This window comes from Melopsittacus undulatus, chromosome 8 (genome assembly GCF_012275295.1).
Source record: "Melopsittacus undulatus isolate bMelUnd1 chromosome 8, bMelUnd1.mat.Z, whole genome shotgun sequence".
NCBI lineage: Eukaryota > Metazoa > Chordata > Aves > Psittaciformes > Psittaculidae > Melopsittacus > Melopsittacus undulatus.
Genome location: NC_047534.1, coordinates 7,801,793 through 7,820,613, shown reverse-complemented (window position 1 = coordinate 7,820,613; position 18,821 = coordinate 7,801,793). Strand labels below are relative to the sequence as shown.

The window sequence follows — 18,821 nt, the reverse complement described above, 5'->3', positions numbered from 1 at the left end:
CCCACAGCATCCTCATAGATAAGCTAAGCAAGTGTGGGCTTGATGATCAGGTAGTGAGGCGGATCAAGGACTGGTTGAAAGGGAGAAGGCAGAGAGTTGTGGTCAATGGGGCAGAATCTAGCTGGAGGTCTGTGACTAGTGGAGTCCCTCAGCAGTCGGTGCTGGGACCAGTACTGTTTAATATTTTCATCAACGACCTGGATGAGGAAACTGAGGGTACCCTCAGCAAGTTCACTGATGACACTAAACTGGGAGGAGTGGCTGACACACCAGAAGGCTGTGTTGCCATTCAGCGAGACCTGGACAGGCTGGAGAGTTGGGTGGGGAGAAAGTTGATGAAATTCAACAAGGGCAAGTGTAGAGTCTTGCATCTGGGGAGAATAACCCCACGTACCAGTACAGGTTGGGGGCTGACCTGCTGGAAAGTAGTGAAAGGGAAAGGGACCTGGGGGTCCTGGTGGACAGGAGGATGACCATGAACCAGCAATGTGCCCTTGTGGCCAAGAAGGCAAATGGCATCCTAGGGTGCATTAGAAAGGGTGTGGTTAGTAGGGCAAGAGAGGTTCTCCACCCCCTCTGCTCTGCCTTGGTGAGGCCGCATCTGGAATATTGCGTCCAGTTCTGGGCCCCTCAGTTCAAGAAGGACAGGGAATTGCTTGAAAGAGTCCAGCGCAGAGCCACAAAGATGCTTAAGGGAGTGGAACACCTCCCTGATGAGGAGAGGCTGAGGGAGCTGGGTCTCTTTAGCTTGGAGGAGACTGAGGGGTGACCTCATGAGTGTTTACAAATATGTAAAGGGTGGGTGTCAGGATGATGGAGCTAGGCTTTTTTCAGTGATATCCAGGGGTAGGACAAGGGGCAATGGGTGTAAACTGGAGCATAGGAGGTTCCACGTTAACATCAGGAAGAACTTCTTTACTGTAAGAGTGACAGAACATTGGAACAGGTTGCCCAGGGGGGTTGTGGAGTCTCCTACATTGGAGATATTCGAGGCCCGCCTGGACAAGTTCCTGTGTGATGTACTCTAGGTTACCCTGCTCTTGCAGGGGGGTTGGACTAGATGATCTTCTGAGGTCCCTTCCAACCCTTGGGATTCTGTGATTCTGTGATTGGGATACACATTTACCAAAAGCCACCTGGTTGGTCAGCACCAGGGGATCTGCCAACAGGGCTGGCCCAGCCCAGTCAGAACTTTTGCATACTGTAAAGGGGGATAAAGTTCCTGTGGTGCACATAAAGAATTTGCTGGGGAAGACAGTCTGGGCTATTCCTCCTTCAGGTAAAGGCAAACCCACTCATGGGATTGCTTTTGCTCAGGAACCTGGGTGGGTAACGTGGGAACATGGGGAAGTCCAGTGTGTACCTCAGGGGGATTAATTTAGGGGGAAAGCAGTCCATGAACTCATAAGCTGTTGCCTGCTGTAGAACACTTCTATAGCCTATAAGCCAGATGCTCATCTCTACCACTCTGGGCTTTGAAAAGAAGATATGTGCTGTCATGACCGTCAGTGGAGAATGAAGTCATAAGAAAGCCAGCAGCAGCAACAGAACTGTCCTCAGGTCAGCATTGACTGACCTTGACTTCCCTCTGACCATCATCCCAACAAAGAATGAACTTTGACAAAAACTGGCAAGCTCAGCAGCAGCCATACGAGTTCAGTGGTGTTGTCATCAGGCAACAACCCAACCCAGCATACCATCTCTCCTGCCCTGAGAGGCTGTTACAAGAGATGGAGCCTGACACTGTGGACTGAGTGAATCCAGCAAACTTTATAGGGATGGTCCATGGACAAAGGAATGGTATCTCTCTTTGTGTGTGCGTGTATATATGAGACAAAAAGCAATGGTATAGTGAAAAAAAAAATGGGATCTGAGCATGACCTAAATGGCATGGATATTCCATGGGTGGATACTGTCCTGGGTTCAGCTGTAAGAGTTACTTTTCTCCTTCTTAGTAGCTGCTGCAATGCTGTTTTCCACTTTAGTCTGATAACAGTATTATAACACACTGATATTTTAGTTGCTCCTAAGTAATGCTTACGCTGATCAAGGACTTTTCAGTTTCATGCTCTGCCGGTGAGGAGGGGCACGGGAAACCAGGAGGAAGCAGGGAAAGGACACCTGACCCAAACTAGCCAAAAGGGTATTCCATACCACAGCATGTTATGCCCAGGAAATGAACTGGTGGGAGATACCTGGAAGGCCCAGATGGCTGCTGAGGTCAGGCTGGATAGTGGTTGGCAGGTGCTGAGCAATTGTATTGAAGATCATTTTGTCTTTATTAGTTTTTCTTCTCCCCTTTTAGTTTTATATTCCCTCCCCTTGTTCCTTCCCTCATCATTACTATTGGTAGCAGCAGTAGTGGTTTGAGTTATACCTTAGTTACTGGACTTTCTTATCTCAACCCTTGGGATTTGCATTCTTTCGATACTCCTCGCCAACCCTCCGGGAGCAGGGTGGAAGAAAGGGCAGAGTGAGCGAGTGGCTGCATGGTTCTGAATTACCGGCTGGGCTTAAACCATGACAAGCAGTCAATGCTGAAACTCCTTTGATACACCTGTGACGAGGTTATTCATCAACGACAAGACACCAAATCATGGAGCCAGAGGACAAAAGAAGAAGAAAAAGCCAGATACAGGAACAGTGTGTGGTTTCTTTGTCATGTTACTTTATGTAACTTCACAGAACTGTTGCCATAGGAACATTATGCAGGGTACACTTATAGATTGGCTTTATGGGGTTTTCCACGTACCAAAATATTTCTTTAAGTATTTACTAAAACATTAACCTTGCTCCTTTGGATTTTGGTTTAGTGTCACACACAGTAAAAAGCTACTGATGAGCTCCCAGCTTACTGCCTGGTGGTGGAAGCTTTTAACACCAAAGGAGAAAGCCTTCTGCATTCTTGTTTAGGCAGCTGAAATCCCAAGTTACTGATCTTCTCTGGGTCACAGCGACAGCATCATCTCACCTACCACTGAAAGAAAGATCTAATTTCTTGAGCATCAAATACACTCTGAAAGCTGTCAATTCACATGACATACTGCATTTTAAATAACTCCAGTAAAACTCAAGTAAAAATCCATTTTAACTTTGCTGTATTTATATACTATATAAATTGTACATGCTATACATTTACAGTGGGGCAAATGCTTTTTATCTTTAAAAAAACAAAGATCAAACTTTAGACATCTCTGAACAACACAGCTTGTATAAACCAGACAGATTATTCAGATGAACTGTATTTAATACAGGTTCCCCACTCATCTCCTGATGCAGGACCAGTGAATAATAAGTGCATCACAGTTTGATAGCATTTAAGAATAAAAATTAAAATCACAGTATGAATTTGTCTTTAGCTACCCACTTTAGAGAGACAAAACCAGACAACTGACACTTCAGACAAGTGACAGTATATTAAGAAAATGTCATAAAAACATATGGAAGAGTATTACAAATCATCTTGAGAAATACATTCAGAACTGCATATCTGTTGTTTCACAATGCTGAGAACCAGATGATTTTCTTCCAGATCTTGAATATAACTCGTATGTCAAGTACATTAGTTCCTAGTGTCTGACAGAACAGGGAAGAAAATGAAGCTCTTGCAAAAAATTCTACTTGTGAAATCTTAAATAAGTCTTTAAATTAAATATACAGACTGTCAGTTGCAATTTTTGTAATCCCTGGTTGCTCTTGCACCAGGTGTCTAACTTGGAGTAACATTACATGAATAACATAAAGTCAACCTGAGCCTGTAATAAGCAGCATTTGAGATGGTCTATTCCAGGGCCTTATCTCACACTTGTGAGAACACAATGTGGTAATTTACAATGTTCAGCAGTTGTAAAAAGTTTCCACACTTTTGGATTATCTTAAAAAACAAAGTCTCAAGTTAAAAACTAAAAAAAAGTCTTTCATGGTAAAATTCTGTGCAGAAATGTTAAGCACCACTTATGATTGGATTTTGTCCTCATGGTAAATGTTTCGATAATAAATTATAAGTTTTGATGGTCAATATTGGTAATGCCGAGTTCCTTGTAAAGTGCCATCATTTTTGAAGGTAAAGAGTTGACAGTTTTGAAGGTAAAAAGTTGGGATTGAGGATGAGAATCAGTTGATTTTGTTGGTAGGCTTAGGTTGGGTATTGAAGGCTTCCATCAGTGAGCTTTGCATCTGAAAGACAAAAGAAAGCAATGTCACTCCCTGTCATGCCGTTCAACATCAAACCATGACTCAGTGGTTTGGCTTCTGAAAGAGAAGTCTTAAGCCCGCACACAGCTCCATCTGCTCTGTGACTATATGATCGGATGGACTTGAGAAGGTAGCTTCCCCACATCCAAATTGAGTGCATTTTGAATCTATGCTAAGGTGAAAATTCCTACTTCAGACCCATTTATTTATGACTTTTAAAGACAGACCTTCCACAAGAGGGAGTTCATGAACATCTATGGACTGGAGGAAACACTAAAATTCTCCAGCCTTAACAACTTGCTTTTCGCAGCCCTCATATCCCGCTTGTGTTGCAAGCAGTGGATCAAAGTGGAGTTCTATCACTGTGTTTATCGGTTAACATCTCTTACGCCTACACATCTCTTACGCCTACACATCTCTTATGCCTACAATCCTAATGCCCCTGACCTGTGTAGTGGGGTGCAAGACACATCCTATATAAATCACTTAGAAACAATGGGGAAAAGGCAGGCATGACAAACATTCAGAAAAGAGTTAAGAAAAAAAAATGCAGATTATGCTGGAATCCCCACTTACTTGGAATCCTTCCCTTGATATTTATCATCATTCTGGCGGCGTTTCTTTTCCACCTCGCTTTTGCTTCCTTCTGTGTCGCCATGTTTCCTCTTGCCAAGCCTCGGTTTTTCGTTTTCCCGGAAAGAGTTGTTAAACTGTGCATGAGCTGAGGCAGGTGGAGGTGCGTGCCCTTCCCCAGAGTGTTTTTCAGGCTGCTGCTGAGGTAGTGAACAAGGATGGAAATTTCCTCTGTGGCTGTCCAAGTCATGCGCTCCTTCCTCTCTGCAGTGAGTGTTGTGAGCCCATCTGCTCTTGCAATGATAATCGCTATGTAATTTGTAGAACTGACTCAGTTTGTCAAAGTCTTTATCAAAATGAGTGTACTTCCTCTCTCTGCCATCTTCCGTTCCATGAACAGAGGAATAATCCTTGTAATATCTGCATTTTTCCCATCTCCGTGATTCATCTCGATAGAGCCTTTCCGTGCTCCATGTTCTCTCTGCTTTGGAAGGGTAATATCTATTCCTGTTTTGTTCTGTTCTTTCTCTGCTTCGGGATCTGTAACGAGAACATTTTCCTGAGGCATCTGCTTGTAATTCACACCAGAATAATACATGCTCGGCGCTGACATCTGCAACCCTACATGTACAGTGTGGGATTTGTTGTACTGATTCAAAGCTTTCTATTAAATAGTACTACTAGATGGGTAAAACAATGATCAATATGTATGAAATCTTTTTTTCATCAGAGTATACTGAATTTACCTTGTTTTCTCTGACGACCTGTTCAGGCGGTTGTAGGCCAGGGATTCTAAGATTATTTCTTGAGGAACTGCTGACTCAGCTACAGGTATCTACAATTAAAACGCAGACGTTAAGAGACAAAAAGCCCACTCCCTTTAGTAGAAAACTGTTTGCAAAATTTCCTCATTACTTATTAAGCAAGATCAATTTGCCTCATATGTACTATTGCTATTTCACACATCACCCCTTCCCCCCCAATATATTTATGAAACTGATGAAATATTATCTCAGCTGAACCTTTCTGAAGCTGACATGTTCTCACATGCCCGTTCAGCTCTGCAGTTTCTAACGGGACAATAGCACAAAGTTGTTAACGATGAAATTTGTGCTGTGCGTTTTCACAGTATTTCACATGAATTAGGAACATTTTAATGCTCCTGAATACGAAGCACACCAGAGGTGAGAAGTTCTAGATGAAACAAAAGTAACTCACTGCTTCAAGCAATCCATTTGTTTCAGCAGAGAAAATCTCAGAAGGTTTAGCAGGTTGGACTTGGCAAGCAAAATCATCAAGTTTCAGTCCATTTTGTTTAGATCCAATGTCTAAACTAATAGCACCATTTAGTGAATCATTTTGTGGCAGCTCAGGATGGGATCTCTCTTCTTCAGCACTCTCACAGAAAGAACGGGAATTCTGCAATGTGCCGACCACCTGCCAAATTACAATTCCATTGGAAGATATTTTGTAGTTCATTTTAAACACGCCATTCGACGCCTCAGATTTTCCTGAAGACTCCGCACTGGAAGGGACTGTAGCATCGGAGCCGAGTGCAGGACTTGGACTCACTGCTGGCTCTACAAACATTTCATCAGGAACTTCCTGTTTGGAAATGTTAGCCACAACTGCCACTGTAGATGCATTTGAGGTAGACTCTGCTCTGAAAGAATTTGTAATTGTGGAGGAAGGAACGGTCTTGCTGAGATCCTCATTCTCCAAAGCACTGGCAAGACAGCCAGGTTGTGACACAGACTGACACTCAGGCAATTTGTTATGAAGACTGAGAGTGACCTTCTGGGCTTTTGATGGATCCGTAGCTGAAGGACTGGTCATTGCCCAGTTTTGAATGCAAGCGGTTGGTGGAGCGGAAGATGGCCTTTTTATGGTGGTACCAACAGGATTTGTATCCTCTTTTAGGGGTCCATTTCCATTTAAACGACTTGAATTCTGTATCGAAACAGAAAAGATTGCAAGATGAATATGTACAATCACACAGCATTTGTTAAAACATTACATTCTCCTACTAAGTATTTCTACAAATTGCCTCATCACCTAAGAAGAAAAACACCCCACTTCCAATATAAACCAAAGTCCAACAAGTTTTTCTAATTCCTGCTGCTTTTGGTTTACTCTATCTTGGTATCAAATGAGCCTCATTTCTGAAACCCACACAAACAACTTAACATTGACTAAAGCACTTCACAAATACATTTCTTTTCCCCTTTAAACATTCCCTGAAAACACTGCAGTAACTGCTCTGGTACTCAGGACCAAGATAAATTCTTTTCACTCTCTCAGCCAAGGTAACACTGAGGGACAGTGATCTTTGCCTGTTGTGATTATTATTATTATTACGATCATCATCATCAAAGAATTAATAGACTCCTTCAAGTGTCTCAGAAGAGCAGCTCTCGGTGCTTTAGAAAGCACTTTGAGTTGGAAGTATAATGAAGTAGCATGGCTGCACAATTTAGGATTAGCCACTGTTGGAATAATTCTGGCTGTTGCCCGATGGTTGTGAAGAAAGCTGCAGTGTGGGAGGGAAAATAGAACTCAGATGCCATAAAACAGTACCCCCCCTCCCCCCGCAATCAAAAGAAAACAACCTTAACAATTTGGTGCCATTATTTGCTCCCTGCAAATTACCTTAATCATATGAGGAGGAAGTTGTGGTCCCATAAATCCGGCCTGCTTACTATTAGACCCCGGTTGACCAGGGAATGAACGGGGATAAGACGGTGCTGGTAAGTAAAAGCCACCTTCTCCAAGTGTCAAATCATAGCGCCTTGGGGGAAAAAAAGCAGTGATCTCAGTTTAGAGTTTTTCTTTCAGCCTGTTCTTGGATTAAACCCCCATCTAAAATTTTATAAGAACAGATGATGTGACACAGAAGACATATATAAAAGACTCAACCAAGACTACAAACTAAAACACAGACAATGGTCTCCCTGCAGTGACTATCCTTTTCAGAGCAACAACTCACCCTTACACCATCTATGGCGTAATTTCTCCTCTTCTGTATTAGCCAGCTACATAGAGCATATATAGAGCAACATACACAAGCTTACACCAGCTTAAGGCCAAGCAATGAGAGACACTAAATGTCACTGGTAAGTTCAGGTTAGAGCAAACCGAATTACAGAAACAGTACACTTTTCCTAGGACAGAAAGAAAAACACTTGGGGGAAAAAGAAAAGTATCAGTAAGAGGAAAGTAAATATATTCTGAACAGATTCAGTAGTTGGTATTACCTGATATAAAAAAGTAAATAAGCTTGCTGATTGAGAACCGTTTCAGTATCAGAACGCTCCACTATGGCATCATTCATTCGATACCAAAATCCATTGCCGGCCTGCAAATACAAGACAGACAAAAAAAGTTCAGACAAAATACATGTTGTCCAAATGACATCGCAGGCAGAACACTACAGCACAAAACCTACCAAACAAATCAAACAGAACCCATCATTCAACCTTTCTCCATCAGAATGGTGGTTGCCAGTAACATTCATTTTCTTTAGCAGCACGGATGATTTTACCCTGTTAGAAATCAAGCTGATACCCACCTTTATGAAGCAGATATAGTGTCCTTCATTGCAGGTGGAACCAGAATGAACAAGAACTGCATATAAAGAATAGATGAGTGGTTCTCCCATTGACTGGGACATATATGCTCGAAGATCCAAATATTCAGGGTATTTTACATCCTAAACACAAACAGGAAGATTCAAAAATTACCCTGAAACACTTCATGGAACAGCCTGAGAAAAACCCTTCTAAAAACACAGGCTAGGATCACACAAATATATTCTTGATTCACTTCAAAGTACCTAGTCTCAGAAACAGCATTTAATAATTGAAGCTGCAGAGAACTGTTTTCTGCAGATTTAGCTCTAAGAGTGAGGTATACTCTTATGGTTACCGTAAGCCGCAGCTGTTAGATTGACTTTACTTAGACTATTGTTATTAAAGTTACAGCCTGCAAACATTAACAACCTTTAAATCACAGAACCATTGAATAGTTAGGGTTGGAAAGGACCTTAAGATCATCAAGTTCCAACCCCCTGCCATGGGCAGGGACACCTGCCACTAAACCATGCCACCCAAGGAAGGCTCTGTCCAACCTGACCTTGGACACCAGCAGGGATGGAGCACTCCCAACTTCCCTGGGCAGCCCATTCCAGTGCCTCACCACCCTAAGAGTAAAGAATTTCTTCCAATCTAAACTTGCCCTGTTTCAAATGCTATTCTCTTGGGCAAATCTCCCATTCCAACAAGATAAAGATGCTTTACAGCTGCAAATATATACCTTGTTGATCTTGCCACCAGTAAAAGCTGAAAATCTTTTCAGCGTTATGATGAGAACTTTGGAGGAGCGATGTATTGTGTACCTCTTGGAGGCAGGAACCATGTTTTCGCACCTTAAAAACAAGCACAGACAAACGTTGAAAAGCAAATGCTTCCTCCTCCCAAAACTCAAACAAGTTTTCATCTCTCGCACAGGCCTATGAACCCATATGCTGCACTAATGTTGCCTCCCACCCCAAGTCGTTGTCCTTAGCTCCGTGCTTCAGCTCCCTACTATTTAGCAGACATCCCCTTTAACTTCTGGCCACACAAATATTTCTGCGTGCAACCTCACGCTTACGAAGGCTAATAAGCCCCAGTGCAGGCAGCACTAGGAATAAAAGTCTAATATCAGCTAATGGCCACAATTCTTCTATTTCCAAATATTCCTCTGATACATGAAACGCTTTCTCTTATACTCGGATGGAATTAGTAAGAATCTTACTTGCTACACTTATAGCTGTTTTCTCCATCCAGTTGTTCAGGTTTCACCAATTGTTCCAGAGCCTCGGTAACAGATGTAACAGTCTGGATGAATAAGAAAGTAGAGCCCTAAGTCACTGGAAATGCAAAATTTCAAACACTTCCTGGTAGTTACCGAGAGAATCCTGCTAGCTCATCCTCAAGTCACCTACTGTCAACCGGCAACCACTGTGAAGGAGGCAGAAACCTCAGAGTACGCTGAGCATTTACCTCCTGTGGAAACGATGCTACTTTGAAATAAAGTTTGCAGTGCCACAGACAGCATCTCTGCTCTGCTATGGCACCAATAATGAGAACAATCAAACCCATCAGCCTAACGATAGACGCATGCTGGAGCAGAATAATCGAGAAGCGTGAGAGTATAGGTGTTTGTGTAGATATAATTACTGGTTTGACAGCTTAAACCCACTGCAAACGTGAAGAGCATCTACATGCCTTCCACACAAGACCAAACTCCAATCCACACCCATCCACCACCAAGCTCTTACCTTTTAGCAGTGTACAGTTTTCAGTAAAATGCCTTTAATTGGAAAGCTCTACAGGTCCTTATACAGCTCGACCCATATTCACAAAACACCTTACCTCTATATCCAAAGTAATATCGAGGAATGGTTCATACGCTTCAGAAACGGCTTTGCAGTTCAAGCATTTTACTGGAATCAAAATACAAATGCTTAACACTGACTGGACAAATTTGAAGTCTTCCTACGTTTTACTTTAGTCGAAGTACAAAGTCCTTTACTACAGACAAAACAGACACAGACCAGTTCAAAGGACAGGAAGATTTTTGACAAGTACCTTGGGATCTTAGGTATCCTCCAAATATTTGATTAATAAGTGTGGTGGCTTGAGAAGATGTGTCCAACCTGGAAAGAAATTATCAATCAGACCTCAGGTGATGCGAGGCTCAGAGTTAGCTCTTCAAACAGTTTTTACCAAGGACATTCATTTTAATATAGTATAGTAAAGAAAGGAGTGAAAGGGGACAGAGAACATTTAAAGCTTAAATAATTTGTTTATGCGTACGTGGTGCTTCCATTCAAGCAAGCTTTCTGCAAAGCCTCAACGGTGAAGGACAAGAATTCATGTGCATCCTCTTGACGGCCATAGCGGAAATGCTTTCCTGTTCCTAATAAATAAGAAGGTAGTTATATTTACCTCCCAGAAAATGAAAGAAAACTCACGTTTCTAAAAGTATCAAAATCATTTCTATGCATCAAATAGTGCTTTGAAAAGTTACCAAATAGATCAAAAGAAAACCATCGGAAATGACTTACTTCTAAGGCCATTGATAACAGACATGGGTTTGACAGCCTTCTTAGAGAGATGCAGGGCCTGGTTAATGTGAGCTTCCAATGTACACATCATGCAGAAGCCTTTTTCCTGACCTGAAGAGTGAAAGAAGCAACACAGTCTAGTCAAATAAGCTCTGCTACCAAAAAAGAACAAAACCAAAAAACAATATCCAGGAGAAACACTACTGATATTGATGACACAGCGCTAAGAGAGAATGGGTGTGATTTTCAGCATACTGCTCTGAGGTGAGCTACATGACACAGAGCTAAGAATCCTCTGGGGGAAAGGAAAGGTTAAAGGAAGGTATGTGCAAGTATTTCCGCCCTCCTTTTTGCAACAACAGGGTTCTTAGCTGGAAACATTTTATCTATGTCAAACAAACACAGTTAAATTTCTAGGAATAAACATTAAGACGCCAAACCAAAAAGCATGCATGTACCTTTGTCAAAACAGACCTGGAAGGATACGAAAAGAGGCTCCCGTGCCTAAATCAGTTCAAGCGTACCATGGAAATGCGAAGAACGCAAATTCAAAGGTTTAAAAAATACAAATTTTTAACTAGAAAAAAAAAACAGTCTGAATTTTAATACTGCCCCACACAGATTTCCATTTCAGGTCAGCAGAAATGAGCTCGTAGTGCTTTCTAGGGTGTGGGCTTTCTTAATGGGTCCACAGTGAACATGTCATTTATTGCCATATTAGCACATTATGGTATCTAGGCTGCAGAGACAAAGAAGCTACGATGCCAACATCCCAAATTTTACCACCTTTCTACCAGCAGGAAACCCAAATGCCAAATATTCATCAAATGCCTTCCTTTACAACGTACTTCATTATTCACACAAAGAAAGAAATGGTCTTTCTTTGCAAGTTTACCGTTGTGCATTCAATGAACAAATAGACTTTATATGCCATTCCGAGCTCCCTGCTAAATAACTATGGAATCACAGAATCGGTTAGGTTGAAAAACACCACGAAGATCGCGTTCAAAGCCGGCTTCTACAGGTAAAACAGGAAAGCCACGCGTTTTCTCCACAGAATCACTCTTGTTCTTTTACCTTTGCAGCTGTCCAACGTATTTATAATAATGTTAGAAAGTACTCACATGACTTGCTGTGTTCAAGAGACAGCATGTAATTGGCCAGAGGAGGTGTGTACGTCAGACATTGCAGAGTAGCATTAAGGTAACACGTATTGCCCATATTCTGCAGTCCAACTCCAACACTCAGTGGCTGTTGCCAATCCATGCGAATTTTCTCAGGTGGAAAAAGGATTCGTTGTGGTGGGGCAATTCCATCGTTAACAACTGCAAGAAAATTACATTTCAAAAAATATTTACTGTTTCTGTTTGAAAAAGGATGTTTAAAAGGGAGCATTCTGCAGGAGCACCCAGAAGAACCAGGTCTGCCCCACAGCGCAAAACCACGTGATGAACAGATTATAAGAACGAAGGAAAAGTAAGAGAGATTTTCCAATACCAGTCCCTTCAGTTGCCTTAGGGGACTCATAAAATTGCAGCCTAGTGCTGAAGGCTTTATTCATCACAACCCTGCTTTACATTAGTGCAACAAATGAGAACTGCATTTTCTAACTTTGGGGGGTTTTGTTCTGAAGAACAAAAAAAGGGGGGAAGGACAGAAGACACACTTACTTAACTCTTCCTGGCCAAAAGGCTTAGGTTTTTCAGAGGTTCTACAATACACAGAACCTCTCGGCACTTTCTCTGCATCTTCCTCGGCTGGTACTGGACCCAAGTTCACAGTGTGTGCTTTTGTTTTCTTGGCAGTCCCTTTGTAGGGCCCCCTGAAGGCCAGCTTTTTCAATACTGAAGGTATCTTCATCCTTCTTATCTGTAACAGAGGTAAAACTTTTGGTTGACTTAAGGATATCAAGAAGCATTCCAGAAGGAAATGCTGTCACTCAGTATCAAAGAAATAACTTGAAGAACTAAATAGCTGGTAAGAAATAATAAAAAACCCCCAAACGACAACAACCAAAATAAAAAAACCCACTCAGGAAACTGCATTTAAGTGGGGAGTAGGGATTACGCCTTTGTCTCATGACAAAACAAACATTTGCAGCAGTGACTGTAAAACAGTAACAGACAGAGAAGTACCTAAGTAGAAATAAGGAGCAATACCAAACTACTACTGGTAGACATGAAGACATGAAGGCACTTCTATGTCTCTAAATTGCAAACTATGCTTCCACAATGCAACACTACCGTAAGAAAAAAACAACCCAAACCAAACCAACAACGAAAAAGTAAAACCAACCACCCAAAAAAAAAAAAAACAACCAAACACACACACAAAAAGTCGAAATAAAGAATGTCCCCAACACACACACAGACACACACACCCCACGCTTGTTTACTTTCATCAAAAATAATCCAGCTGTCAACCCAGGAAACCAGTATCAGTTAATGATCACTTTTACCTTACCTAGAAGCAAAGGTGTCCCAGTTTGTCAACTCCGGGGTCGGGGTCTGTGTCCGCCTCAGGACCGTGGTCTCCCTCCGCACAGGGATTTCTCTGCTCTCCCAAGGCGCGGCTGCCCAGTGTTTCACCGGGCTCTGAGGGTCTGCTCCCGGGGCGCAAGAGAAGCTCTCCAAGTCGGTTAACGTCATAGTACCGGTTCCAAATGGAACTGTCCGGCCTTCCGTCACCAGCCTGCAGCACCCACCCGCTGCCCACCCCCCCCACACCCCTCCCGCCCGCTCTGCCTTTCCGACGGGTTTTGGTCCCTAAAAGAATTTTGGCACCGCCGCTCTCCCGGACCGCTGCGGCACGCGGCATGTCCGCGCTCGGGAGCAAGCAGAGCTCAAACACAGCCAAAACAAACCGACCCTGACGCGGAAGGCGAGGGCAGAGCACGGCTCGAGGGATCTCTCGCTTCACCTCGCCTCGCCCTCCTCACTTTACCTCACCCTCCCACCCAGCCCCGCTCCGCACTTCCGACCCGCCGCAACCCCTGTGCAGGGACAGGCGCAGCCCCGCGCCGCCTCAGCGCCCTCCCGCCCCGCCCCTCCCCGCCCCTCCTCTCCCCACCCCTCTCCTGCCCTCCCCTCCCCACCCCGGCTGTCGCTCCCCAGTCTCGCACCTCGAGCACCGTCGGGAATCAGGACCGCAGCAGCGAGCGGCGACTCTGTGCTCACGGCAACTAACGGTCGGGCCGCGAGGACGGCGAGAAATGGAACCCTTCGAAGCGTTCCATTCCCCGCGGGAGGCGGCAGGCCCCGCGAGGAGCCGCCGCCTCCTCGCCGAGCAAGGAACAACGCCGCTCATGCCGCGGGACCTGGGGTTTTTACCACGATGCTTTTCTACTCCCGGGGCACTTACTGTTCTGAAGGGAAAGCCCCGAATTCCAGGCTGGAGGCACAAGGTGCCTTTTTCTGGATTGCTTCTGGAAGCAGGCAGTTTTTCACAAACTTGTTGTACCTGAGCCGTGCCTGCTGTGCCAGTGACCGCTTTGGAGACCCAGTGCTTTAGCAAAGCGATTTTGCTTGTTGGAGTTGCAGAGCAGCTCGGGATACAGCACAGGGAAACGGGGCGTCCTGGCAAAGCCACAGACTTACCAAGGTGATGTGTTTCAAATCCCCTTTTGACTGTCAAGGAGAGGCCGGTCGGTTGTTCCAGTCTTGCTGATGTGCCTTGTTTTGCATGGGGTGTCATCCTGCCAGTTTTCTGCTTTACTGCATGTTTGCAACGGAGGCTGAGAGGAAAAGAACAAAGTAAACTTTTCTACACCTTAGATTTTCCCCAGAGCGTGTAGAACTGTGTGGTCTGCTTGGATGGCTGCTCAGATACTAGTACTTTCAAGGGAGTGAAACTCAACCAACCGAGGTACAATCCTTGAGCAAGTGTCAGTGTGTCAGTGTGGAGATACCTTTGCTTAATGGAGCACATTTAAACTCTTTCTAGAAAGGATTTTGAGTCGTATGTCCGGCGTTTGCAAAGCAGCGTAATCTCAGAGCTGCTCACATCAACTGTTTCGAGTCTTCTGTTCTGCAACTTCAGGTTTTGGTTTTGAGCAATGCATGCATCAGTTTGAGCTCTGGACAAGTAGAGTTGTAATGCAAATAAGCCAGAATCAGTGGTAGCAATGAGTGCAAGGGTGTGAAAAGCAACCAATAAAGTATTTCTGGAGAAATGTGAGATTGCAAAAGCATTAATAAGCCATGAAGCACTTTTGTCTGAGTTCTTCCCTTCTGAAAATCTATTTATTTAACCAGGTGAGGATGCCTGCCTAGAAGCATGAAGGAAATGCCTTGGCAGTTAATTTGCTGTATTTAGATGGAGTTCATCTATCCGGCAGGAATAACTATCGAGAGTAACGTATAACTAAGCCTATTGTAGCAGGAAATGTAGTATTTCTTAGCATTAAAATGTGATATCTTAAACGGCTATTTGTGGTGCCCAATATATCTCTTTAATTTACCCAGGCTAATGGAATGATGTTCTTGTGTGTGATCATATTACCTTCCAAATGTTCTTTGTACGAAAGTGGCTCCCTCACATCCAAACTGACTGCATTATGGATCTATGCTAAGGTGGACGAACCGTACACACGGTTAGGACAAAGCTACCTCCTTTCATAGCAAGTGGTCGACTTAGGTAAATTTAGGCGAGGTTTTGTCCAGACAGCCTCCTTGTTTTACCAACGGTCTTGTGCTCAAGCTCACCAAATCTTACGCACTAAGCCTTCAGAAGCCTTTAGAAACTTGCTGGAGAGAATTTGTAGGAATGTAGGAAAGCAACTGCTTGAAAGCTGCTCCTTCTCCCATCCCACCTCCATTTTCCTTAAATCACACATTATCACAAGCCCTTTCCATCCTTATTAAATTACGGGGGAGTCCTGGTGAAAAGGCACAACCTAACAATTCCTTCTCAGCTGTTGCCTGTCTCTAGCCCGTTTCAGAAGCTCCAGGCTCTTTCAAAACACACTGCTGCGGTAGCTTTTTTTGAGAGAGATTCTATTATCCAGAAATTCCTACTTGAGACCCATTTATTTAATTTTTTTTAAAGACGGACTTTCCACAAGATGAAGTTCAGGAACATCCATGGACTTGAGGAAATACTAAAAGTCTCCAGACTTAAAGGATGGCTTTTCACTGCCCTCCTCATATCCCACTTGTGTTGCGAGCAGTGGATCAAAGTGGAGTTCTCTCACTGTGTTTATCGGTTAACATTTCACCTACACAGATAGCTGCTCTGATCCGTGTGTACGCATCACCTTGTACTTAGGATCGTACAGATGCCTCCTTGGGAAGCTAATAGCAAGTCCGGGCCCGTACAGTTTTGCACCGTCACCTGGGATACGCTGGATACCTCAAACTCTAATGTCTGTCTAACATCTATAATTTTGTTTTCAATGTTCTTAATTCCTGCAGATATATTTACAATCATTTTTTTTTCTAATTCACTCACTCCCAACCAAGGAAGAAACCATCTAACAAAATTGTGCAGTCCTCTGAAATCTTGTAGGACAATTGGCAATAGTGTTATGAGTCGAGTTCTCCATGCATGAAGTTGCACAAAATATACGAAGCAAGTGAAAAATGTCCCACAAAACAAGTAATTTGCCTTAACTGTTTTCAGTGAGCTGTCGAATGTATTTTCACCCTCCACCCCTGGGGTTACTTTCAGGCCACTCTAGCACCAGCTTTTCCAATTTACCCCTGGGTAATCCATCCATTCAAACTTTAGAAATACCCTGTCATCACTCCAATGTCCACAACGCTTGCCTCTTACTAGGACTCTTTCTAGCTCCTGGGCAAATAGGGGGTGTCTGCTGTTCCCCATCAGTCGGGCGAAGAGGGATTTTTTTATCTCTGTTCGTTTCAGTCCCTTAGTATCAATTTCACCAGAAATACCGAGGGGGCCGCACTTTCTCCCATCATTAATCAACCCCTGGGCAACTTCCCCCCACGTCCGTATTTTCTTCTCTGTCTTTCGACCAGGTGAAAGCAGTCTTTCCAGGGCAGCAACGGCCCTTTCACTTTGGGATGGTGCTCTTCTCTTTCCCTGTAACTGGATCCCCATGGCTTTCAAGGAGTCGGGAAGAGCCCGAATGAGGGAAGGCTTATGTTTCCGGGATCGACCGCTATCGTCATCGGGGACTCCTGCTTAAGTTCCCGATCGTACATCCTTTGCAGATACGCTGCTTTCTTCACATTTGCTACCCACTGGTCGACTGTCCCTGTGATGGCGAGGGCATCTCCCCTTTCCAAAGGGTCAAGTCCTCCAGCCCAATAAGCTGCTCTTTAAGGACCAGGGTGCGCAGTGGTCGCCGGTGGCTAGAACTACTCCTGGCCCCAAGTATCCCTCAGCTTCCTTCTCACTCAGTGAAAATTCACCTCCCCCAGACAGCGATACTCTCCAAACACATTCTGTTTCTGATTCTCCTCGAGGACGACCCGATTCCGTTCGAAGTTTAGCTCGTTCCGTAGCAGTATAACGGCACCTCTTTGGTGGCAAGCAGTGGGAATTCGTCCTCTCCGCCATCCTACGTATAGGAACGCTTCATTTTTGTAACCTTAGCCTCGCCTTTCCCAGGTCCCTGCGGGGATATTCAGTTGTTTTCTGCGACTTGTGGAGGGGCGGTTTTCTCCGCAAGGAGTTGCTCTTTCAGGGCTAATGGCAAGTAGTTAGCGTGAGTTTTCTCTTTGTCTAACTGCTCTTTTAAGTTAACTGCCTGGTCCTGCAGGGCTCGGACCGGGTCTTGTGAAGCTTGTAGGAACTGAGATTCAGCTGTTTATTGCTCTTCGCCAGCCTCCAGTGCAGCAGCCAAGATGGCGCCCGGTAGGGCAGAGAACCGAGTTACCCCTTCCGGGCCGCAGTTTTGCGTCCTCTCGCAGGGTGCTTATTCGGTCTGTTCCACTTTGCAAATTAGGCCAATTTTTCTCGGCCCATTCTGCCCCGGCAGAGAGGCGCGAGCCTTCTGTTTCTCTAAAAGACCACAGAACACATCTCTGCCCTCAGGGGCAGCTTCGCTGCTATTCATTTCTGAACGGGACGACCGCCGCCGACGGGAGGCAGCGCGTTTTGCTTCCACAAAACCCACCTGTGAAGTCCCTGAGAGGCTCGCACCTCCTGCAACCCAAGTTAAATACAGCAACAGGTTGGGGTTGTCGTCTCAGGGAGGCGCAGCACGTCTGTTTCAACAAAATCCACCCCTTACGTCCCCGAGAGGCACACACGTAATACCTTTATACTTTCATAAAAAAGAATCCAGCTGTCAAGCCGGGAAACTCGCAGTTCTTTATCATTTTAACCATAACTGGAAGCCAGTTAGGTACACGAAGTAGAGAGGCCCTCGAAGCTCCCCCTGGCCCGCTGCCGGAGCCCAGTAACGCTTCCTGCTGCTGCTGGCGACCCCGAGCGCGGGGACCGCCACTAGCACGGAGCAGCGAGAGCGGCTGCGGGGTAGGCGTCTGTCGGAACTGGGGTCCGAGTTTGTCAGCTGCGGGGTCTGCTGCTCTGTCCGCCCCGGGGTCCGGGTCTGTGTCACTGACTTCTCGTGTTGCAGAGAACGCACGTCAGTGGCGAGAGGAGGTGCGTCTCTTGAACACTGCAGAGTAGCATTAAGGTAACACGGATTGCCCAGATTCTGCAGTCCAACTCCAACATTCAGTGGCTGTTGCCAATCCATGCCGATTTTCTCAAGTGGAAAAAGAATTTTACGTGGTGGGGCAATTCCGTCGCTAACAACTGCAAGAAATTTATATTTCAAGAATATTTACTGTTTCTGTTTGAAAAAGGATGTTTAAAAGGGAGCATTCTGCAGGAACACCCAGAAGAACCAGGTCTGCTCCACAACGCAAAAACACACGATGAACATCTTAAACACTGCCACTTAAACATGCAGGTCAACACACTGTTTTGAACTATGGTGTATTTCTCTGTTTCAATACTTCAGTACAAG

General features: G+C 44.5%; 1 protein-coding gene and 1 pseudogene across 1 annotated transcript; both read right to left on the bottom strand.

The window, feature by feature from the left end:
- Positions 1-4,766: 4,766 nt before the first annotated feature.
- On the bottom strand, positions 4,767-12,736 carry LOC117436567 (ubiquitin carboxyl-terminal hydrolase 42-like). The gene is made up of 14 exons (XM_034065359.1): positions 12,547-12,736; positions 12,001-12,201; positions 10,877-10,987; positions 10,626-10,728; positions 10,398-10,465; positions 10,182-10,252; positions 9,562-9,644; positions 9,079-9,190; positions 8,336-8,476; positions 8,022-8,122; positions 7,417-7,555; positions 5,986-6,717; positions 5,514-5,602; positions 4,767-5,388 (listed from the first exon to the last, which is right to left on the bottom strand). Exons 1-14 carry the CDS (start codon positions 12,734-12,736, stop codon positions 4,767-4,769), a joined length of 2,763 nt encoding a protein of 920 aa, XP_033921250.1.
- A 3,778-nt stretch (positions 12,737-16,514) lies between these two features.
- On the bottom strand, positions 16,515-17,900 carry LOC117436566 (uncharacterized; annotated as a pseudogene).
- Positions 17,901-18,821: the final 921 nt, after the last annotated feature.